Below are 25093 nucleotides of genomic sequence, written 5' to 3'. Positions count from 1 at the left end.
TAATATATCAGAAGAAAATCCTCCTGTGTTGTTTTCTGAAGGTACTTCTCTTGTTTCATTAAACAAAAAAAATCTTGCAAGCTCATGTTAGTACTATGACTTGTCATGCCTTGCAGAATCCTTCATAAATGCAAGAAAGCCAAGTCTCATACTCACTGTATCAAACTACTTGAATATTTTTAGGCTTGCACATTTATGTATAATTTATGAATACTTTTGAAAGATAGTCCCATAGACAGAGCATAATGTCCCACTTACATGAATAGTGGATTGTGCTTTAGGGAAGGATGGTACTAATTTGGATGTGATGATATTAAAAGTATCCAGAACAGCATCATAAAGAATAATATTGATTATATAATTACAATATTTGCTGTAAATATTCTGTCAAATACAGAGTAAGGAATAAAACTGTAGCACTAAGAAAAATTTAGAATATATATATTTTTTTATGAATTCTAATAATGAAGGGGGTATCCAATAATGTTTGCACTCACCATTTGAAATTAAGACTGTCCTTAAATTTTTAAAATGAAAGCTTGAATAATCAAATGCCAAAACTATGGTAAACTTTCATGGCCTGTCTCCTATAAAAATTGGAGGGAAGGGGAATAGAGAAAGGCAAGTTTTCCAGTGTTTGTGTGTCATGTAAGAGCTACAGATAGGGGACTTTTGTCCTCCAATTGTGTCATTAGTGTTATTGAAATTAAAAACTGTGAAGTTGCTTAAAATATTAAGTTTGTTCATTTGTTTCCTCTAAGATTACTGTTGTGGGCTTTTTTGGGTTCATTTTTGAAAACAGGATTCTTTTTAGTGGAGGCGCAATGTGAAATAAAGGAGACATATTTTGCATTTTCTGGACAAGTAAGCTGTGTCATGAATTTTGAAGTTTTCAGACCAGATATTCTGACAGCCTACTTACAGAAAACAGTAGTTATCCTAGTGTAAATTTATGCAATGCAACTGCTCTTAGTTGAGCATGCCAGTTAGATACAAAGTTCCCTTAGATGGAAAAGCGCAAGAATCTGGTCTAATGAATTGAGTGATGTTCTCACCTCCCAGATATGATACAGCAGTATACTTCCATGCACTGTTTACACAAGAGGTATAATGAACAATAATCCAAATAAATAATAATTAGGAGGAACTTTGCTTCAATAGGGCAATGTGAAGAACCTAGGCCAGTGAGCGCCATTCTACCACTTACCAAAATATGTCAACATGTACTTTCTGATGTTCTTTCTTTTAGCTAGCATGACATGAAGTATTTAAACAGCAGTAGTAGTTTTATTGTGGTTTTGAAACACACGTTTTATTTTAATTTTATTCAAGAAAATTGAGGAGTCATCTACCAAAAAAGCAATATAGTGGAGTAGAGCACTCTGCCAGGTTTAGGCCAGCAACTGAGTTTTGAATCTGAGTTTTCTAATAACCAGTAATCCAGCTAGCATTTGGCAAATTTTGAAATTTTATGTGGTTTTGTATAGTAGGACAGTTGTTATATTTGGAAATACTGTAAAAGTTGGTCTTCATGTGTAATTTAGAAAAAATTAAAACCTCACTAATAAACTACAAAAATTTTGTCATCCATTATGAGACATACTTTTTAGCTTCTCAGAATACTGAAATGTAGAACTGTAGGATGATGAATTACTTACAGGCTGCACTGTCTAAAGCTTGAGTGAAGGCTGCAGTTTCAGGTTTAACCTCAGAGTTATTTGTCTCACTTCTGTATAAAACTAAACTGTTCATCCAGTCTCTCGTTTCCCCTTCAAAGTGGTTGTGTGGAGCTTAGAGGTACTGTCTGCCTCAAGGTCTCAAGGCAGTATCTTTTCTTAATGGAATGCATAGGAATGCATCCTTCTCCCCTCTTCTGCATCCTCTGATGCCCATTCACTGTAGCTGCCACACAGTGGTTCCCGTCATAGGCAGGGCAAATCAGGGATCTTTTGGAATGACTGGCTTCCATTCTGTTTCAACAATGTTCCTCTTGGATTCTTTTCATTATGTCTCTTCTTTCCTCACTTACAAGCCAGAATATAGGAGAACCTTGTGCCAGCAAATGCAAATGAATTCCTCTTTTGAGTTTTGCAGTTTGATGTTATGCAAATCTTTGTGGATGGGAACCTTGCCATTTCTTCTTTTCTTCCAGTGTTGAATTTCAGCTTTACTTCCTGCAATGGACATACGCTGTACTGATATCAGCTGCTGCTTTGGTGTTGGAGAAAACGCGGTCTTCACAAAGGACCAGATCATTAGGTTCCCTTAACCTGACGGTCTGTGGAGATCAAGAACTCTAACACTAAGCTACTTGTCCTCTGTTGGATCCAGGTGTATCAAAATATATGAATTCTCTCCCTTTCACTCAAAGGAGTTTTCTGCCCCCGTCTCTAGGGATACTCACAAATTGCACCTTATTCTATTTCATACTGGTACTACCAGAACAAAACCAAAACCAAATGTTGTTGGTCTCGTGTATTTATGCAGTAACTAAGCTACATTTTTATTTTGCAGCAGTGTTTTCCTTTTTTTCCCCAGCCTTTCTTTTGAATGGTACTGCACAAAAAACAGTATGCTCTCTGGATTTATATAGTTTGTCTAATCTTGCAAGCTGGTTGCAGTGACATTTAAAAATCCTTAAGCATGTCATAAATTAGTGGCCTGAAAAAAATGACACTAGAAAATGTCATAAAGCATCAAGAAAAATGTAAATATTTAAGGTGACTAGCTTAAACTTAATGAAAAGTTTAAGCTTAACCTATGGGGAAATCAGTATCTTCACCCTTAAATATCATTGTATTGTTTATTCAGTAAAAAAGTGAATATGGAGAAGGTGGGATTGATACTTATGAATAACCACATCAGGCAACTGTATTTGATTAAATTTTAAATATACTTTTTTGTTCAATGCATTCTCTTTTAATATTTTTCATTTTTATATCATTCAAAGAGCTTTATTAATGAAATCATTAATAAAAATTACATATGAAAAATAGTGATAAATTTAAGAAAATGTGGAAAAAAAATAGAAAACAGAGAGAATCTGCTTCATGCTGTTTATACAATTTCCCGTATGGTCACGTTGTCTGTTGTCTCCTTATATACCAAGTAGATGTCAAATGTGCATTGACTCGAAAGAACACTTAGCTACAGACTAAAAATACATTTATGAATTACCTACTTTTCCTCCTTATTTTTCCTGCAGAAAGATAGCTAATTAAGAGAAGGGTAGAGCTCTTCAAGTGAAAAAAAAAAAAAAAAAGGCAGCTATTTGCTTTAAGGTTGGTTCTATTCAATTAGACCCACGGTCCATCTGGAGACACCAGTTCAGGTAAGGCACCCGAACATGCTGTATTATATGCTACTTTCCCAAATATTTTCTTGATCTACAACAATTTCTGTTCGTGGGACTTCCTGAGCCAGATGTGGAATCTTTGTATTTAGAAGTAGTTATCCTATATCCTTCCTTGCATATTGTGGCACCTGCACCATCTGATGGCATGAAGTCCCACAACCTACCTTCAAGTTATAAAGATTTTCTATTTTTAATTTGTTTTGAATGCGTTACCTGCTGGGTTCATTTGATGCCTTTAGGTCTTTTGTGAGAAAAGAAAATAAGTTAGTCCCTATCTGCCCTTTTTATGCCTCTCACAGCTTTTAGATCTCTGTCATATTCGCTTGGTTCCCTTCCCTTGGTTTAAGTTACTAAATTACTTCTCATGCAGGTTCTATTTCATGCCTTTTCTAAGGCTGTTACATTTTTTGAGATTGGGCTTGAGAAACCCAACTCTGCACAGTATTTAAGGTAATGATACATGATAGAGGTGTAATGATGTTCTCTGTGTTGTTCACTATTGCCTTAAGAATTCCAAAGAGTTGGCTTCTCTGAGCACTGCATAGCACTGAGGTTCTGATTCGGAATGGTTTTGGTCAGCCCTGAACTTTCTTTGTGTGGAAAGTTAGAATTGCTGCATTTTGCATCTTTGGTATTGTTTCACTTGCCATTTTAAAATCTACTTTTCCAGTCTTCTGAAATTCTTATGTCATCCTTCACAGCCTGATTTCATCTGCACTACCACGAAAAGCTTGGTATCATCAGCAAACTTTGTTACTTATTTTTCTCATATTTTTTCCTCTTCTGTTTTAATTGAGGGAAGAGGTTAAACAGATGCAACCCCAGGGAATTGCACTGGTGGTTTCTTTTAATGTGAAAATTGACAATTTACTCTTGTCTTCCTATTTTAAGGCAATTATTTATTCATACAAAGCCTCCTCTTCTTTTTGCTGAAGTCTTGGGTGGGAAAGGGAGTGGGATGTCAGTGAGAGCTTTTGAAAATGCATGTAAATTACATGAACTAGATCCTGCTTATGTGCAGTGGTATTTTGCTTCTTTTAAGAAATTGTCTTAGATCATGCAGCAGAACTTCAAATGCCGTGTTGACTCTCATTTGTCCATCAAGAACACTGAGCTGGTAGCACTGCCTTCCTCAGTCTCCCTTTCACTGTTTCCAGTATTCTCATGCTGCCATTTAGCTTTAAAGGCTTTAAGTCATTGCAGTTTCTTCTGTCTTATTTCTTAGTCACCTGGAGTTTATGCAGAAGCAAGTGTACTACTGTTTGTTTTTCTGAACCTCTTTCAATATAAGTTTATTTGTTTGGTTTCCCTGACTCTTGTTAACCTGTGCTTTAGCTTTTAATAAAAAGAGTTGTTTGGGGGTTTTTTTCGGTGTTTGTTTGTTTTCTTTTTAAGTCGTTTTTTCTTTGGCATTTGTTGGCTTCACCTTGCTCCTCATTAGAAAAACTGTTATCTGTCCTTGATTTCTGCAGTTCCTTTGTGTGTTAAATTACTTCTGTTCTGAACAGACATTCTTTTTTCCAGAACCAGTGTGAATTTTTTAAAGATCCTTCCTTCTCACTGCTTTAACTGTGACACATTTTAAATTTTGAAGACATCATTTAGCCTTGATCATATAATCCTGCTGTTGGGTCAGATTCACATGTTTATATTGTAAAATGTGGCTGTTAGTGCCGTGTAGTTGTGCCAGGGAGTTAATTTAGAATATTGTTCTATTTGAATCTTTTATAGTTTGCAGTGCAGGTTACAAATATCCTTGGTATCAGTATCCTATGAAGACAGGCTGAAAGAGCTGGGGTTGTTCAGCCTGTGGAAGACCAGGCTCTGGGGAAACATTATAGCACCTTCCAGTACCTAAAGGGGGCTACAAGAAATCCAGAGGCACTTTTCACAAGGCCATGTGAGGACAAAGGGGATTGGCTTTAAACTGAAAGAGGGCAGGTTTACACTAGGTGTTAGGAAAAAATTCTTTATCATGAGAGTGGTGAGGCACTGGAACAGGTTGCCCAGAGAAGTTTTAGATAACCCATACCTAGAAGTTCAAGGCCAAGTTGGATGGGGCTTTTGAGCACCTGGTCTAGTTGAAGGTGTCCCTGCCCACAGAAAGGATGTTGGAACTAGATGATCTTTAAAATTCGTGCACATTGCACCATAGTAATAGTAAAAGACAGTAGTTACAGTGTGTGTTCTACTGAAGTAGCGAAGGTAAAAAAATAGAAATAAGTAAAGTTATTGGAACTGTCATGAAGAGTCTGTGGAAGTTTTCCAGAAATCTGTTTCTCAGTGTTATACACTTTCTCATTGTGAGAAAATTATTGTATGTGGATAATAATCTGTTTATGATGTGTATAAAATTAGCCATATAAAACCTTTACAGAACATACATTTAGTAGTGTTGTGATGGGAAAACATTTATTATGAATTTGTATATATGCAAGTCTGCTTTTGTAGGAGAAAAAAATTATACGGCCTATAAAAATAAATCTTCAGTAGTATTTATCAAAATAAATATTTTTAATACTAAATGAGCTTTAATTGTAGATCTAAAGTGAATATCTGTAATATGTATAAATATATATGTTTATGTATATCTATAACATGTATAGCAACCACACTATCAAAACAAAATTTCAAACTGTCACTAACAAAATCTTCGTGTTAGAGCAGGCCATGTTATGGATGGATGGATAGGATTCCTTCCTTGTGCTTTTTCCTCCAGTCTGAGTAATATTCATTTGCACCTAATTCATCCCAAAGGAATGCTAAGCTTTAGTCTACTCTTTTGATTGTAAATTAGCTCAAAATTACGGACTTACTAGTTGCCCACCTTTTCTTTGGTCTGTGAATTTCTGTCTTCTCTTGGACCTTCTTCATGAAGTTTTGCACTGTTAAACAGGAAAAAAATATTTTCTTTATCTTCCTTCTGACTCCTCAAGACAGTTGGTCCCTTTTATATGTAGCACTGATGTTAGATAAAATTTCAAGCATCATTCATGCCTTAACTCTGCAATTCAAAGTGGTTTTCGCTGCAGAAAAGACTTAGATTGGAGGATTTTTGCCTTTTTTCGCCTTAAAAGTCACACGTTTCCTCCTGCATTTCTGCAATCTGTAAAGAAGACTGGTGGAACAGGCAGGTAACTCATTTTGATATTACATCCTTCATAAATAGTGAAGAATTTATAATCAATATAGAGAGAAAGTGATCTCTTGGAAGTTGCTTAAAATCAGTTCTAAGGATGGACTTTATTTGGTGAGAATCTTCTTAATTTAGTAACTCAGGAAGAAATTTGACTAATGTAAGTACATAGAGGGTACTTTTTGAGATATTTTAGGTCTTGTTATTGATTCCCAAAGTAACTACATTGTAATTTTCTGGTTTGATTTGTTTGGGTCACTTGCATATTGTGGTCATAAATTTGTTGCATATTATTTAGTTAACTAAGCAGATTGTAGACAGAGGTTTGAATTCACAAAATAAAATAAATGGGAGATGAGCAAAGTTTGGAAACCTGCAATTTTATCAAAATCATTGGTTCTTATTTAGGAGAAAGTAAATTATGATTTAAAAAGCGAGTGTAGTGTATTTGCACTTGCAACACTTCCTGACATTATGGCAGTCTTAAAAGGATCATGTTACATTGCTTATTATGTTATTCCCCCTTCCAATTTGAAATTCTATCTCTAGGACTATGCAGTATTTTTCCTCTGTCTTCAGTATTCTTTTATGTGAATGAGAGATTTTAAAATGAATAAAATTATCGCACTGATATGTCATTTTTCCTACTGAAAACTGTTTTGTTTTTCAATTTTTTCAATTTTTAGACTTACAATTTCACAGATTGAAAAATATTTAATATAGATTACAGGTAGGATCTGTTTGGCTCTGCAATTCAATGAATATTTGTATTAAGGGATAATTGGACTAATGAAACTGAGAAAGATACATTCTATTTAAAGAAATTGATTTAGGTTCAAAATATATTCAAGTGGTAGGAAAGCATGGTGGTTTAGATGTGGTGTTTTCATAATAATTTTATATTTTAAACAATAAAGAATATTAAGGATTGTTATGACTGTTACCAAAGACAGTGCATGAGGTTTACTTCAATGCATTATTTTTAGCTTCTCTGTATTTGAAGGCCAAGTGATACTTGTAAGTAACATAAAAATTATTCACATGAAGAAAAGTATTTTTTTATGCTGGAAGGAACTCAGAGTCATTGCAAGACATTTGATTAGTATTCATGGCATAAAAGGAAGTTATTTTCAGGGTAAAGGAATTTGTGAAAAGATAATTGGTTAGACCAACATTCTCATTAACCTAATTTGCATGAAATATGCTATTGTGAATTGTAGTTATTCTTTTCCATTTGAAAGGCATGCTTTGTTAACTTATTTAAAGAGCCTAATTAAACTACAGTTTAAGTCATACCCTTTAATTCAGCAATACAATATCAAAGTGAGGATCTGTGATTACCAGCTTTGTCAGTGTGGAGAATCATAAAGCAGTTCTTGATCCCAGTGGATTTTCCTGATGAAGTAGCTTGGTTTAGCTGCTTTATATGTGGTCATTCTCAGATACTGAAAGCATTTGACTAATCCTTTAGTTTAATTTTAGTCCTTTATAAGAGCAGAGAAAACTCCTATTTTCTCTGTAGTGCAACATGAGAAATAAGTAAAACAGTCTTGGGGATATTGGAAGAAATTACTTATGCCTTTGTTCTAATAATAAGAAGATTTTGAGGATTATTTTGTTTAATTATTTTTCATAGAACTTCACATATATAACTAAATAGAGCCTTTAAAATGTGAGCTGTTAAAACATAAATTAATTTGCACATTCTAGTGCCCATTTTAAAATCATGAGACTGAATTTAAATGTCTTTGGTTTTCAGCATTACTTATTACATATTATCAGTATTCTAGATGTTTGGAAATGGAGGGGTTTATTTCCTCTTGTGCTGTGTGCAATGAGGAGGAAGGTGCCTTTGTCAGCAGTGAGATGACTGTGAGTGCTCATTAAGTATTTTCATCTGCAGATAGAGACATAAAGATACAGGGTCTAATTTTTCCACACTGTTGAGCATACCTAGCCATCTTGGAACCTGGTGTTTGTATTGTATGAACTAAACATTTGTAAAATTAGCCACCTTGTCAGATATCTAAATGTTAATTTCAGTGCTTAATTTTCATTATTTGCACTTGTTTAAGAGTGGTTGTTTTCAAAATAGTAATGGCTGGAGACACTGAGTGTAAACCAAAACCTAGCTGATCAGGCAAGGTTGTATGTCAGCACAGCAATGCTGAACGATGTTGGATAAATGTAATGAAAACAGAGAAATGAAAATTCAAGCTAGACATGGTAATAGTCTTAAATATCTCTGCAAATATTCAGCTGAGAATGTCACTTTCTTGCTGTAATGGTTCAGAAGATTACAGTAGTGGACATGCCAGGCAGACAGTGTGATTAGCAAATGAGTACATTTGCATACCCAGTGACCAGACATGAAATGCTATGAAGTAGATAAAAAAAAAATAAATTCCATGGCCAATCAATTTTAAATTCTGGCTGGGAGATGGGTAGATCTCCCTTTTCTTATTATTTGGCATGGAAGTATGCTAATTTCTACGCCATTTTGGTGCTTATTCATTTTGTTTGCAAAACAGGAGTCAGCTAGTGCTTGCACTATTAAGTGAAATTGCTGAAAGACTGAGCTTCCCTACATTTTGGGACAAGCAGACAGTGGCAAAGAAGCCAGTTGTGGGGACAGCACATAATATGTTTGGATTTTGTCTGCAGGATTAAGGGCATGATTCAGGGATTGTCAAAGTTATGAATGGCAGTTCATATCAAGAACCAAACAGAAGCTAAATGCTCACTTGTTGATAAAGCCACTGAAAACTTCCTCTAGCACATGCGTTCTCTAATAGAGATTAGGAAAGAATGAGCTGTTGCTTCTCAACAAACTGCTGGAATAAATCGTAATGGCTTACAGGTGATCATAGAATGGGTAAGGTTGGAAGGGACCACAGTGGGCTATCTGGTCCTACCTCCCTGTTCAAGCAGGGTCATCCTAGAGCACATGGCACAGGATTGCATCTGGACGTGTTGAATATCTCCAGTGACATATTCAGCAACCTCTCTGGGCAATATCATCCAGTGCTCAGTCACCCGCACCATAAAGAAATTCTTTCTCATGTTCAGGTGGAACTTCCTGTGCATCAGTTTCTGCCTCTTGTCCTATTGCTTGGCCCACTGAGAAGAGCCTGAATCCATCCTCTTGACACCTTCCCCTCAGATACTTACAGACATTGATGAGGTCCCTCTCAGTCATATCTTCTTGAGGCTGAACAGGCCCAGCTCACTCAGCCTTTCCTCAAAAGAGAGACTCTTGACCATCTTAGTAGCTCTGAATTCTCAGGATCAAATTTCATCTCCTTCACGTAATATTTCAACGTGGTTTTTTTTTAATAGATCTTCCGAAAAAGCTATTTGTCCTTAAAATGCACAGTCTAAGATGACACGTCGCGTACTCCGCATCAGCAATGTCTTTGCTTTCTGTTTCTCTAGACCTTTGCCCACCATCTTGAAACCCGAATCTTTCATGTTTCCTCTGTCACAGACCATACTGATTTTTTTTGAGTTACTGGAATTCTTGTATGTTTTTTTCAGTAAATAATTTATAGGACTAGAACTGTCTTTTGCAACACAGCATGGTACTGCAATAAAAATATCATATTTAGAACAAAATGGTAATTCAACAACCCTTACAGTAAGAGAAAGTTCCTTCTGGCTTGAAGAAATGCGGTATGTTAGAAGATCCTGTAACTAAGGTTATATATGTAACTTAAGTAGCCCTATTTAAGTGTTTCTTTTAATTCAATTCCTCCTGCTATGAATTGGAATTTGGAGTTCAGTGCCTTTTTTTGATGATGTGCTGGAGTAGGGACAAGTTCAAGGAAGAGAGAGATTTCAGCTACCAGACAAGAAGTGTTTATTTGGCTAGTACAAAGTGATTTCATAAAATAATTATAATCCATTTTAAGAAATATTTGCATGTTGGTAAGAGAAGGTCTACAGCACTTTCAAAGCTGTTCGTAAGAAATTACCTCTGTAAATACTGTATGTATCCCTAGGATATTGTCCGAATTGGAATTTTGAATGAAAATCTCACTTGTTGACATGGCACCCAGCACCTGCTCATTCACTTTTGAATTTGTTGCCCCTTTTTCAGTATTGTTTTGCAAGTAAGTGATTAAAATTTCTATAGAACTTTGGCATAAAATAAGTTTTGGATGGTGAATGCAAGCAGCATTAATATTAAATGCAAATTTGTTGAAGAGATTAGATTTATTTATTGACTTTATTTCTTTAGGTTGGGAACTTCAGATAAAACTTGTTAATTTTTTTTAAATAAATATTGTTTTTATTTATTTTCTTTAGGAGATTCCTTTACACAGTTTCGATTTGCTGATGAGAAAGAATGGGATAAAGAAAGCACATGCCATAAGCAGGTAACAGAATTATCATTCAAATGATTTTATATAGATAATCACCTGGCACAGATTATCTAGGCAGTTGTGCTTTCAGCAGCAAATTGTCAATACAATAATAGCACCCTTTATTGTGTATATTTTATTAACTTCTCCCTGATGCTGGATGCTAGTGGGCCTTGTCCTTTTTTTTTCTGCTAAAGACTAATCAAAGCATCAGGCTAGGTTTTTAAGTTCTATTGGGAGATAAAAACAAGAAATCTCTCAGTGAAGAGAACTGGAGACTTCTCTTTGCTTTACTGACATAGCAGATCAGCCTTCTTTTTTCAACTGTGTTCAAGAGAAAAGAGTTTAGTAAAATTACTGTAACAAAACCCTTATGAGTATATTCATATATCGAACTATGAAACATATTCTCGTTCCTTCAAATTAACAGTTCATATCCTCTAGTTGAAACTTCATGTCCTAAAAAATAGGACATCAGCTAGATTATTTGTATGTGAATTTTTTATGCTTGAATAAAAAGGAGCACAGCAATAGAAGTCTCCTGTTTTCTATATCAGGTTACTTGAAAGTGTCTCAATCTGTGCAGCTGTCTTCCTCATGTAAGTCAGCTGAATTATTGCAAGATAAATGCTTTTGTCTTCCAGACTTTTCTTAAAATTGATGTGAAGCTTTGCTTGAGTGTTTCTTGAAATGTGCATATGTGTTCAAATTTTCAAGATTTGCTATTTGTTTTCTAAAATATTACAATATTCTAAAATATTACAATAATTATTCCCTGGGAAGTGATACTTAAAGGTACTTTAGGGTTGCAAAGCCAAATTAAAATGACGAAATAAACCCAAATGCGGCAGTTCTTTAAACCACCACCTGTTTCTTCAGTGGGACACAGTCTTCCAATGACTGTGTATTTTTTCTTATCAGTTCTTCTGCTTCTAGTGTGCAGGATGTTGTCGGTAACCAGAATATTAATTTCTTTTTAGCTTCCTCATAGGCTTGTCGTTATAGCGTTTAGGTGATTTGAACACATTAATTCCTGAATTAATGGCTAAAGCCATTGTGAGAAGAGTGAAATTGCATGTTGACAGTGGTTTTCACAAATATTCTTCTGACTGCCAGTGATGAAACTGCACAGCTCTGGAGCTGGTCCCATGTTCTTATTGCAGAGTGTGCTGTGGTGGGCATGTTCTTCTGCCTCTATCCCTACCAAACTGTAGCAATTCATTCTGCCTCATCCAAATTCGTTATTTAAACTGTTTCACTGTCCTTATGTCACTTCGAAATAGTTTACTGCACTAATCTCAATTATTCTCCCTTTATTTTCTTATTTTAGTCCAGAATCCTGTCCCAGATGGTTTGATAATATTATCTAATTTTTCACATTGTCTTTGATCTTTAACCTGGTATCTCCTTTTTGTTTCTGACCCATCTTTGTTTCCCCTGAAAGCCAAATCCAAGTCTAATTTTCACCCTACATCATTCACACTATTTGCCAAATTCTTGGTCTTTGCTTCTTAGCTCACCTCTTTCTAGTTCTTTGCCTGTCTACATGTTATGTCCAGGATTAGAGAATTGTAAACTGAATTTATTACGAGGGAACAAAATAAATAAAAAAGATATAAAAATAGTTGCAGAATGACTAGATATTTCTCATACCCTACTGTTTGTAGAAAGCAATGACAAAGCATCAGTTTCAAATGAGGAATGGAAATGTGACTGTGACATCAACAAAAAAAAATTCGTTTTATTAAGAATACTATCATTCATTGCTACAAAAAGTAGATTTGGATTCTCTCTGTTGTATATTGATAAAATACAATAAAGAGTGTTTCAGAACATGATCTATAATTGAAAGATCAAACAGGTAATAGTAATTTGGATTTTTCAGTAAAAAATAGCAATTCCAGCAACAAAGTATGCCTCTACTTATTTTTTTTAACAAATAACCACATATGCCATGAAGTATCATAATCTGTTAAATACTGATTTGATTTCTTTGTTTTTTATTACAACACCACTTTTAGTGAAATATGTACTTGAATATTAAATTCCTTCTTCCATTATGTTGTTTTTCCAAATTCCTCTTTTCCTTCATTTTCAACCTTTCCTCCTCTTCCCTATCTCCAGTTTTTAATATTCCTTTGTAATGTTCATTCTTGTTAGTATTTTTGCAAGTTACATAGCTCTTACCAAATGCACTTAAATGTTATTTAATGATACTTCACTTTTTACAATGTTTTATGTTACCAGATTCATACAATTCCCTTGTCTTTTGTAACTGTGCAGAAGCCATATTTGATCTTCAATATCTGTCAAAATAACTGGTTTTTCTGAAGATCTGATTCATTGCTGGGCAACAAGACTTGCTTGCTGAAGACTTTGTGAGGTTACTTGCACCAGTGAATCATCTTTGATGGTGATCACCAATGCATTGAAAAATAGATTTGTTGGTAAAGGACAAAAATTCTAACCATCAGATATTTGTTTAGTCATTTCACTGTCATTACTGGATACCAGAACCAGAATTTGGATACAAGAAACGGTTAAATCAACTGCATTGCTTCTTTTTAAAATTTATTTTACTTTTGCAAGAATACTGTCAGAACACACTATGTCTTTGATTCATTATTGCTAGGTATGCAGATGTCAAAAGCTATCCTGTTGACTGGCTTTTGGAAGCAGTGTCAATTTCTTTGACAAATCTCTTATGATATGGCACAAAACGCTCTCTCCTAATTTATGAGTATTTGGATTCTAAATGTCTGTGCCAGTCTACATTGGATTGAGAAGAATAAGTTTTTATCCCTTTAAGTGAGATTTGGAAGCTGCTTCTTTGCTTCCATAAAAATGAGAGTATAGACTGAACCTAAGCATTTTGTTGTCAGATTTTAAAATACAGTATGGATATCAAATGATCTTTTCATCAGTAATGAACGTCCTCAGAATGTTCTGTACTCTGAGCTTGAAATCTGTTTAAGACTACTGAAGTCCGGGTTGTTCTGTAAAAATGTCAAATATTGCTGGTTCATTTTGTAAATCTGTTTTTAAAAAGGGGACAAGAGAAAATGAAGCTTCAGTAACTGTCACAGTAATAAGTTGTGATTTAGCAGCAGTAACATCTTGAATATAATTTTAGAAGTGTTTGTAACTATATACTTTGTTGCTTTTGTAAGTATCAAAACATTTTAAAAGATGTGGAAGTATAAAAAGGCCCCTGTTTAGCCATTAAAACCAATATAGCTACACAGGAGCTATGGGTTGATTGCTTAGAAAATAGTAGCAACTCACTGAAGAATGGCATTTCACACTGCATGAAGGCTTCAGAGTTTAAAACATGTTTCAGTTGGAAAAGCTTCTTATGACATCGTCTTATGACTGAACTATTCTATTTTGGATATTCAAGGCATTGTCTAAAGAGTGTTCCATATATACCTTGTTTTTTAGCTGTAAGTGATTATTTGCAGTGTGTTTATTTGATAATTTAGCCAAACTGCTCCATACAAGTGTAAAAATTCAAACTATTAATTTGTGTATTTCATTAGATTGGTTTCCAGATTCCTCAAATAAGTGGAACAGGAGGATGTAATAGATTAAAATTATTAGATTTTTTGTTTGTGTTCTTTTTTGTATTTGATTTTATTATTCACAAGTGTGCTGTGTGTTAAATTATATTTCAGTTCTCTGCACTTTCTGTTGACTGCCAGTCTTTGGTCCAGGCCCTTCAGGAATTACCTCTACATCTGAAGTTGAATGTAGCTGCTGACCTTGTACAGGTAATGCTGTGTATTTACACTAGAAAATGCAGATATGCTTGAAGACTAATCATTCTTGCATAGATTTTTCTCTTAAAATAAGTACAATGTATTATGTAAGTAAATACATTCTGTTAGACTGGCATGTCAAGTGCCATGTAATGCAGGATACCCCTCTATCAGCATATTGTTTGTGCTTACTTGGCTTTAAACAAAATACTTGATGTGCAGCATATTAGATTTGAAGCCAGGTATCAGTGTGTTTGACATGGAATGATTGCACTATTTTTGTATTTACTTCTTTTGTTAGCAGCTGACTTTAGTTGCACCAAAACTTTGAAAGTGTTTTCATGTTCTTTCCTGTTAATTACTTTGTGATTTAGTCTTCTACATAACTAATATCATACACCGTTTTTTTCTGCGAATTGTTCTTACATCAGTGTTAGAACAGGTAGAATGCTCTATCATACAGGTGAAGGAAAAATTATTTATGCTCCAGTGGCAGAGGAAAGCAACAATATTATTAAAAAATGTTTCTTCAGACTGTGAAAAAGAAAGTACTAATGTAAGAGCAAAAGAGCCAATGAGACAAATATAAAAACAAAATTCTGTGAGGCACTGACACAGATTGCTCAAGGAAGCTGTGGATGCCCTATCCCTGAAAGTGTTCAAGGTCAGGTTGGATATGGCTCTGAGCAATCTGGTCTAGTAGAAGGTGTCCCTGCCCATGTCAGGGGTGTTGGAATGGGAGGACCTTTAAAGTCCTTTGCAAACCAAACCATTTGATCATTCTGTGAGCATTTTTGAAACAATGGAACATGCTGATTTAGCATGCCATCTCATATTCTGTAATAAGGGATAAAAGGAGTTTGTATTTTGCATTTGCTTCTGTAAAAGTATCATCCAGGTAACTGTACTTTCACTTCTGAACTGAATTCTGCTTAATTTCGCTGTACCTTCTAAAGTGATCAAATAGAGGAAGTATGAATTACAAACCAAATTAGACGTAGATGATAATAGATAATAATGGTAATAGACAATAATCATTATAAAGTCCTTTCATATACTCTTAGGCATCAACACCTGTAGAGCTCCCACAGATGAAATCTAAAATTTCTGAAGCTGTCAAGAGGAGAGATCAGCTGTTCCGACAAGCTCCAGCTCAAAGTGACACCGTGTTGGTCTCCCCTCCTGTTGGCAATTCTGTTGCTTCATCAGAGCCTGGAAGTAAAAGTGGTTCTAGGGAAAATGCAAGAGAACCACTTCAGAAAATCCATCCACTATCAAAGCAAGCGAATGACCATTTGGATGAAGAACTGGATCTTCTCCTGAATCTAGAGGCTCCCATGAATACAGGAAACAGACCGGTGTCAGGTGCATTACCCTGCAGCGTATCAACTGAGAAAGATTTGAAAATGGATTGTAAGGAAAATGGTAATTTTCTCTTCTCCTCAGCATGCCCTTATTTAATTTCTGTTGCTCTCTGTTTTGGTGATGTTTTTGGATTCTTGATTAGCCAGTCAACAGTACTGCTGTCATCATTGCTCTTTCATACTGCATTTCATTTATCTTTTGTTCATTTTTAAGTTTTAAATCCTCATAAACTAAAGTTTCACCATTTTCAGTACACTTTAAGCATTAAGAGAAATTCTGCAAAACAGCATTGGGATTATGATTCAGCAAAATTTTAAATTAAAAAAAAATATAATGTACTGCTAGAGAATTTTATTGTGAGGAAGATAAAGTAGGTATAACATTATCAGTCCTTAGTTCACCATGCTAATTGACAGATATTGACAGCTATTTCCGATGGCTTGTCATAAATGCTATTTTCAAACTTTTCTGGCATTAACTTTATAAAAGTTAGTTTAGCATGGAAACTATTTTTGGAACATGACTTGCTGTTCTTCAAGAAAGAGAGATTGTGTTTACATACAATCAGTTGTGTATTAAAAAGCAAAATGACACAGGACAAAGCACTGATATGGAATTGTTTCCAGGTTATCAAACCTGTTCTTTTCACTTTTCTAGACACTTTGAAAGTAGATATGCCTGAAGAGAAGAGTACATCATCACAGCAACAGCAAAATACATCTAAAGATGTTACTGAGGAAGAGCTTGAAGATTGGCTGGACAGCATGATCTCCTGAAGCTCAAATTTCCTCATCTGAATAATTGAATATAGCAAACATTACATAAAAAATTGATTTTTTTTTTATCCCTTTGTTATTTCTTTTCTCTGTTTCACCTTGTTCAGTTTGCCAGTATGCTGGCTCCTAAAATTTTGTGCAGCAAAAATTAGTTTAGATGGGGTTGAAAATTGTCAAAGACTAATAATACTATTAGAAACAAAGGTCTAAAATTTGTGATGAAATTGGAATTGTCTTTATTAAAGAAGCAGGCTATAGCAGACTAAGAGAACAGTTATTGGAGCTTGTACTTGCTCTGTGTAGTCCTTAAAATAAAACTGTGAATGAACAGTGAATACATGTGTTTTTAGTCACCATTCTCACACAACTCCATATTGCAGAAAAATGGGAAAGATGACAGCAACAGTAATATTTGGTTTATAATACTTTATTGCAGTGGGCACTTTTATTAGGAGAAAAAAAAATGCATAATCCTAACAACTTCTACTTGCAGGTGACCGTAGAGCATTGTTTTATTTTGGCCTAAGATTTAAACTGTGTTCATTTTGATACAGTGTATGTCTTTTAACAGCAGCATCTAATAAGCTGTTATTGAAGGTAGTATAAACAAACTTCAAGTGCAATTTGATACAGAAAGACAGAAAAGCAATACAGTTAATGGGTCTGTTCATCTAGAACACTAACATAAATAAAAAGTTTGCATAGCTATGTCTACAGAGGTTTTAAGGCACTTTAATGTTTCAAGGTTGACAAAGTGTTTGAAAATGATTTCTTTTTAACTGCTTAAAGCTTTTCAAACTGTATCTTAATACATTCACTAGCAAATACTGTGGGGAAAAACTGGACAGCAGTTAGCTGAACTATTTTTTTCTGAGGCATGGCCTCTGATGTTCAAGTTCTTCAATGTCAAATGTGCAATTAAGATGCCTTTTAGCCCTTTCAACTGTACTCCCAAACACCACGTTAATGATGTGGTTAAAAAGTTGTTATAATTTTAGGCTGTGTTTGAAGTGGAAGGCTTAAGTTAATCTGGCATAGTTTTCTCTTTTCTAATTAAAATTCCAACAAAAGACCTGTTTCATATGTGGTAGGTACAAAAAGCCTGTGAAATAGTGTCAAATTTTATATGAGTCTTGAAGTTTAAAGACATTTAAAGCAAATACAAGCTGTGAAATTGCATCATGAAAAGATTTCTTTTTTTTTTTTTTTTTCTTAATAGTTCATGAATAAATAATTTTTTTTGGTGATATTAGCCAAGTTGATCCTCATACTGTTTTCGGAAGCAGTCCCCTGCTGGGAAAAAATCCCAACATCTTTCTTGGTACATCTTCCACACAAATGACTCCTGAAAATGAGAAAGAGTATTTATTTTAACAGTCAGCATGCAGTTAGTGTCATAGATAAACTTTTAACAATAACCACATACTGTGCCTATTTTCATGGAATAGAACTGTAAAGACACTGGAACTCTGAAGATCATAGCTCAAGAATGATTGTAAAAGTTTTATCTGCACTTTTTCTGATTCAGTACTACCAAAATTTAAAGCCTATTAGCAAAATATGTAAGTGTAAATTAATCAGAACAAACCTGTTCGCAATCTGTGTATATAAAATGTGTTTTGCATTGATTGGAAAACAAAGGTACTTTAGGCCTAACACTTCTTATGAGAGATAAGATATACTTAAATCCTATTTATTTTCTTATTTATTTACATTTAGGCTTAACAATGCTAAACATACAGACAGCCATCTATCTATCTATCTATCTATCTATCTACACATATATGGATTTTTACTATACAAATAATACCCTAACTGCTTAAATCTTTTGTGAATAAACTGTAACTGGTACATTTGAGGTTTTCATTTCAAAGATGGCAGTAAGATTACTAGTACCTGACTTTTGACAGCATTCACTGCTTGGTAAAATAGCACACTGCAGTGCCCCAACCCCTCTGGTTTTGTTTTAACCCTTCTTTTCTTTCACTGACAGTAGACCCTTGGAGGGTGGCATCATCCCCACTTCTTGGTGGTACATCAGTTCCACCTGGTGGTACACAGCTACAAGGCTCAAGAAGATAAAAATAAAAATGTTCAAAGATAAGAAAAATCATTGTTTTATTTTCTACTCACCTGGCCAGTATGCTCAGTTTCATCCTTGTTAATTAGATACATTAAGAAGAACCTGAAACAAGCACATGAAGCAGGTATTAATGCAGGAAACATAACATCTCTGCCTGACCTTTCCTAGCCTGGAGTGTGTGAGAAAGATTGCCTCACACTATAAGCTGACACTGCTAGACATGTAAAGTGCCTATATTAAGGGAGAAAATTATGTCCTGAAGCATGTCTCCTGTGGAAGCGTTAACAGATAAAAAATATGGAGAAGTAGAAAAATATGGCTTAGCATTCTATTCATTTCAGTGTGAGCAACAATACCTGAAGCAGGCATATGCCAAATCCTATGCATATATGCTCCAACATCTCACCTTGGAACAAGTTAGGATGGCTATTATGTGAGAAGTGTGGGAAATACTGAGCTGCACCAGGAATTCCAAACATTCATGCCATACAGCTGGTAAGCTGAGCCTATCCTTCTCCAACACCTATGCTCTCTCAGATGTTGAAAGCTCAAACTCATTAAGAAGGACTGTAGAGCACTAACTAAGGTCTGTTTACAGGTAACACAGCTCTTGGTTGGACAGTTTGGATGCAGTGCATTTGGAATTAGATTTAGTATGTGCTTTTGCTGTGAAGAAAGTACACTGACTTTAACAGTTGTCTAATTAAAGGGCAACCTGGGTAAAAGATTGTTTGCTATGTATTCTAATATTAAGGAAATGGTCACTTTTAATTTACTGTGGATTAGAGGTTCCCATGTATCAGTTAAGTAATTCAATATAGTAAGAAAAGTTTGGTGGTTGTAGGCTGGTAAAACCATGGATGTTAATGGAAATTTGCATCATATAAGGCAATTGATTTTGCTAGTGTCAGTTAAGGCAGCCTCTACTCCAAGAGGCATGCTTTTTTTTTTTTTTTTTTTGAATTCAAAAAGTTCAGATGCAGTGTTCCAAAGTCAGTCTGCTGTATGAGTCCACTAGCTCAGCTACTTTGGTTTTGCTGGCACAGTGCTCATATAATTATCTTTGTTGTATTAATGACTGCTGCCACCAAATTAACTTTTTTAATATCCTCTTTGGTCTGCTCTGTATTTGCTAATGAAAGTGGAAGATCACTGTCTTGGTAGTCTGGGCGATAGTCTAAACATTTACAACTCCTGATTGCTTCAAAGTTTGAAAAGCTTCACTGTCGCTAAAGAACTATACAATCAGAGTTGTTATTTACGGGCAGTTGTCTTTCAATAACCTTCAAAAAATGCCTTTTTTTGCTTTGTTTTGGTTTGGGTTTTCTTTTTGTCAAATTGAGGCACAATCAAAACTTCCAAACTAAAGCAACTCATTAAACTGTTGTCCTCTATCATTCCATGTATCTGGGTTTCCTTCCAGCAAAATAAGGAGTTGGTCTGCCTTCCAGTCTCATTCTGCCAAAATAACTCATGTGTAAGGTAAACACTTTAAAGATAACCAGAAGTGTGGAGTAAAGGAGGGGAGACCAGAAAGGACAGGAGATATTCCTCAGTTCTACAGAATTCTGTCGGGGAACTTTCAGCAATGTGTTCACCTACATTACTCTAGACCTGAAATTTTTACTACAATTCGAGCTGTAAAATGTACTTACAGATAGTTCGCCAAGTTATGTTCTTGCAAAGTATGTGTTTCGAAGCCATGTGGGGTTGTGTCAAAATAGTCATTGCCAATTCCACAAATAAAACATTTGGTCTGAAAACACAAGTTGCGGTTACAGATGAATTTTAACTCGAACACTATTTTAATTGGTGACAATCTAGATGAACAAGAGTAATGAAAAATGTAATGTGCTTCCTACCTCCATGTCTTCCCTCACTTGTTCTTGCTGGTCTCTTAATTCACCAAAAGCATCAATAATCAGACCTATTTTGAATGGAAAAGTAGCAACAGTTCAGTACTCAGCAATATTACAAATAACGTCAGTCAGATGTCCTCCACTGTGTAGAGTTTACTCTAGTACTTATGTCGAGGTTGAACAGTTCAAGTTACAATCTATCAATTTCCAAACATCCAACATTTTTTTTATGCTGCAGTCCCAGCAGTAGGAATTCCTATTACACGAAGGTACAACCCTGAGAGTGAAAGTGCAACCCTTTATTGCAGTCAGTTTACCCGTCCATAAGCTCATCTGTTTTTCCCATGAATGAATTCAATTTTCACTCTCTTACTTATGAAACTCTTGTATCCCAACTCTTGTTCAACAAAGACAGCTCTGCTCCCACAGCCCCCCTTGGCCAGTTCCTGAGGCTGCTTCACATTTGAAGCATCACTCCTCCACTTCCAACATATTAGAATTAGAATCAGATAATTTTGGGGACTGTGACATGCATTACAGTTTTTCTTTGCCACCAGATAGATAGCCATAAAGTGGTGGGTGTTTTCCTAACAGCCTGAGGTCAGTTCATGCAATGAATGTTGAATGCTGACTGTCACTGAAGAGAGATCTCATTCACTGTGAACTACAGTTGCAAACCAATTACACTACAAATCATCCTCTAAAGAAAGGAGGAAATGGCTCTGTGGCCATGGTGACTTTCTTCATGTCATTTACCCTTTTCAAGGGGAAAGTCTCCATTCCCCAGCCAGCTGTGGCAGTTCCAAGGTAAAAGTCTTCAGCAAGGCTCTCCAAGTTTAAATGGTAGTTATACGAAGAACAGTGATCCTGTACAAGCTGCATCATCAGTGACCCTTACCTGAGGTTACACATCTTGTGGTTTGACTTTCTGTAGTACTTGGGACAAGGCATTATTTATGAATTAAGTATAAAACTATTACTTTCAGAATTAATGATTTTATCAGCTCAGAAATAAGTCTTTATAGCTATACTGCTAAATTTACCTCAAACATAATATGGTTTACATTGCTAAGCTTCAGTAAATTAATTTTGAACAGTCTCTACTAAGGTAAGGGATGTTACCTTGAATAATGGCCAGTAGGATTACAATGACAAAGAAGAAAAATGTGATGTCAAAGACAATTCGATACATTTCGTAAGGGTCTCCAGCAGGATCCTCAATTTCATCTCCGATGCCACCACCAGCTCTTACACCCACATACATATGGAACAGGTAACACTAAAAAAGGGAGAGGAAAATTTTCAGATATTTTTACCATGAATTACTCTTCAGTAACTTCAAAACCTCTTGATTTTTTTTCCTTTTTTAAAAAATTATTCTACTCTGCTAATTCTCTTCACAAGTTATAGTAACAAAGAACACATAGTATCATTCCTCATGTATCGCACACAGTGCACCAGAAATCTGTTCCTGTCTTAACTAATGTGATTCCACCTTCAGGTACAGTAACTAAGAGCGGGAGTCAGCATCAGCTGTTACCCCCTCCTCATTCCTTAGGTCTTAAGGTTCAGACTGAGAGCATCTGGGGGCATTTTTCTTGTATTATTTACTGGATTCAAGTATATTCTACTCCTTAAGTTGACTCCTAAGGTTCTACAGATGTCCTGCAGAGGACATCTAAAGTCTTGCAATGAAGTTTAGAAATGTGGGAAAATATTGCCATAAAAGAAATAGTGACATATTCACAAAATGTTTAGGTGGTTTCTGGATAATTTAATTTTGCAATACCAGATGTCTGGTTTAGTATATTGTAAATTAGTTGTGATCTGTGTTCAGTTCAATGCAGAAGAAATAACTTTACAAAGTGTTGCTGTGTATCATATTTTTGAACATATAAATCTTAATGGAAAAATCTTTAAAAGTGTGTATATTTAAGCTATGAAAGTATATTAGAATGAAATCTTCTGCAGGAGTGATATACTACTGTTGTTCTTGTGTGAATTGGCTACAGAATCTTGTAATCACGTTCAGCCACACAGTGTGGACTGAAAACAAATCTCTAAGCCCAGCCAGTTTTCTGAAGTCACATTAGATGGCAGTGGGTGTTAATAACCAGTATAAAACCTGACATGAGCAAACACTAAACAGAACTATACATCCATTTTTATAATGCAATTTTACTGCCAACATAAGATGCTGGTACCAGACTAATCATACTTACAAATGTAACTTGGAATTGATTTACTGCACTTAGTAGAGTGGTTTAAAATGTAATATGGTTTCATTATTCCAATTACTCCTACACCTATTTTATGACCAGACCATTGTATCCAGCTCACAAAGGGACCAGTTTGGGCAGTTTTCATAATTTCTGTAATTTGCATGTCTGACTCATGCTGAGTGTTTAAAAGAAAGTTCAAGAATAAGGAAGATCATTCTGTGAAGTCTATGATACACCTCTGTTCTGAGGTATTTTATTCTATCTTTGGTGTATAACACAGGGCCGAGAGTTACTATTCCATAGAAGAAATCAGCTGGCCACAAATTCAGAATATTACATTTGTAATACCTAAATTTGTGTTTTCTGTATACAGTGAGAAAATCAAATCCTCTTCATACCATCTGTAGAATATATTTTATTAAGACATAAATAACATTCAGGGACAATGGGTAGAAATCAGATGGTAAATTGGTAGCATAAGATTATCACCCATAGTAATTTGTAATTTCCACTTTCTCATCCTTGACTTCTTAATTAATAACTAAATTACTAATTGTAATTCTGGAGCAGGCTTTTATAACTAGTGCTAATAACATCATATAATGCATATAATCTAAATAAGGACAGGAAGAGCTTTCCCACTTGCAAACATTGGGAACAAATAGGGTTTATTTGTGTTGTGAAAACACAGCATCTTTTTGCAGGTCTGACTACTTTGTCAAGAAATTTCTTCTGCATACTTCAAGAGTTTGCCATCCTCACCTGTAAAAGCATTGCAGCAAATCACGTAACATAGTATTTAGGAGAAAAATCCAGAATATCTTCCTATATGTCATCTGTTTGTTGTTTCATTTAGACCACTGGAGAATGCAGAGGGAATTTTAAAACCATTCATATTTTCAAAATTACATATATCAAGAAAAAGAGACCCATGGATTTAACAACAAAAACATCCATCCTTGCTTATCATTTTATCTTAAGTATACATTTGAAAATTCAGGACGACATTTGAAGCATGCAAGTTATGTTTTAGTTACCGTCATCATGTCATCACATTTCATGTCTGGTTCATCTTCATCTTCACTTTTGTTGTAGAATTTGCGGAAGAAGTTGAATGCCACAACAGTGTAAAGGTACACTACTACAGCGAGGAGTCCCACAGTAAGAACAAGCTGTGTATGGAGACATGACGGGAAAGTAGGTTTCAATTTCAGTTTGTCAGAAGAGGAAGGCTAGCTTGATGTATTGCCTTAAATATTGAAAATGGATCATATTGTACCTTTCCCCATAAGGAAACTAAAGATAGCGGTTACGGTAGCTTTGAAGTCTCCCTACTGCTTGGATCACCATGGAGCTGTTACTTTATCCTGCTCTTATGAAAATCAAAGGGGAAAATAGTATCGAGAAATTGGAATTGTTTCCATCTTTCTGAGCTATATGCATGCAAACTATGTATCACTGAAGCAATGTTTACACTATTTAGTTTAAAAGTTAAATTTAGTAACTTGGAACACTGGATATACAGTAAAAATGTTTAAAATAAACCCCTTTCTATAATTTGATAAATAATTTCAACTAGGACTTATTGGGACTTACAATGACTTATTGTAGTCTGATATCTGTTCCAAAGCTGGTTAGCAATGCCATTGATAAAGTGGATGGAAAATTTTTTAGATAACCAAAGAGTAATTAATTTCCAAGTCCTGCTTTTAAGCAAATAGAATCCTTATGTGAAAAAGTTTAGCATTAATGAGAATAGATTACATTGTTTATTGGAGTTGGTGTTAGAAGATACGGCTCTGGAGAGGAGTTACTGAAAGCTATGTATTTAAAAAAATGCAATAACTGGAATTACTCTTTTAAAAGAAACATAAGAGTATTGAACAACAAGCTTATCATTTATCGCTTTCAGCAGGTCTGTAAGTACGCTCTCAAAGTGAACATTTCAATTCAGGAATTTGCAGCTGTCTTTCAGTTTTCCTATCTACTAGGAAGAAAAGCAACAGGATTAGAAAAACTAATCTTTGCTTATTAAGAATGTAAGTAAAAGCTGTGGTCTTGAGTTGAAACAGTTTTGTCAACTGTGCTCAGTTTTTCTATTACATTAAAAAAAAATTCATACAGAAAATATATCAATCATTATATTAAAAGTAATATGATTTTGGTCATCCTGAA

At 34.9% G+C, this 25093-nt stretch overlaps 2 protein-coding genes across 2 annotated transcripts in view; one reads left to right on the top strand and one right to left on the bottom strand.

Moving 5' to 3' along the window:
- AVEN (apoptosis and caspase activation inhibitor) overlaps positions 1-17089 on the top strand; it is a 99297-nt gene extending 82208 nt beyond the window's left edge. The window contains exons 3-6 of the mRNA XM_027879313.1: positions 10800-10870; positions 14530-14625; positions 15678-16038; positions 16636-17089. Coding sequence (XP_027735114.1) covers positions 10800-10870; positions 14530-14625; positions 15678-16038; positions 16636-16754 — 647 coding nt within the window. The 3' untranslated portion in view covers positions 16755-17089. The remainder of the gene's footprint in view (positions 1-10799; positions 10871-14529; positions 14626-15677; positions 16039-16635) is intronic.
- An 875-nt stretch (positions 17090-17964) lies between these two features.
- Positions 17965-25093, bottom strand: part of RYR3 (ryanodine receptor 3) — a 224193-nt gene continuing 217064 nt past the window's right edge. Inside the window, exons 100-105 of the mRNA XM_027879319.1 lie at positions 23956-24090; positions 21819-21975; positions 20700-20764; positions 20493-20593; positions 18888-18939; positions 17965-18099 (exon numbers count right to left, since the gene is read on the bottom strand). Of these exons, the coding sequence (XP_027735120.1) occupies positions 18004-18099; positions 18888-18939; positions 20493-20593; positions 20700-20764; positions 21819-21975; positions 23956-24090 (606 nt within the window). The 3' untranslated portion in view covers positions 17965-18003. The remainder of the gene's footprint in view (positions 18100-18887; positions 18940-20492; positions 20594-20699; positions 20765-21818; positions 21976-23955; positions 24091-25093) is intronic.

The sequence above is a fragment of the Empidonax traillii genome, unplaced genomic scaffold (genome assembly GCF_003031625.1).
Source record: "Empidonax traillii isolate 1590-97213 ecotype Southwest subspecies unplaced genomic scaffold, ASM303162v1 scaffold53:size2875158, whole genome shotgun sequence".
Taxonomy (NCBI): Eukaryota; Metazoa; Chordata; class Aves; order Passeriformes; family Tyrannidae; genus Empidonax; species Empidonax traillii.
Note: the sequence above shows the minus strand (reverse complement) of the source record. Positions and strands in the feature narration are given on the sequence as shown.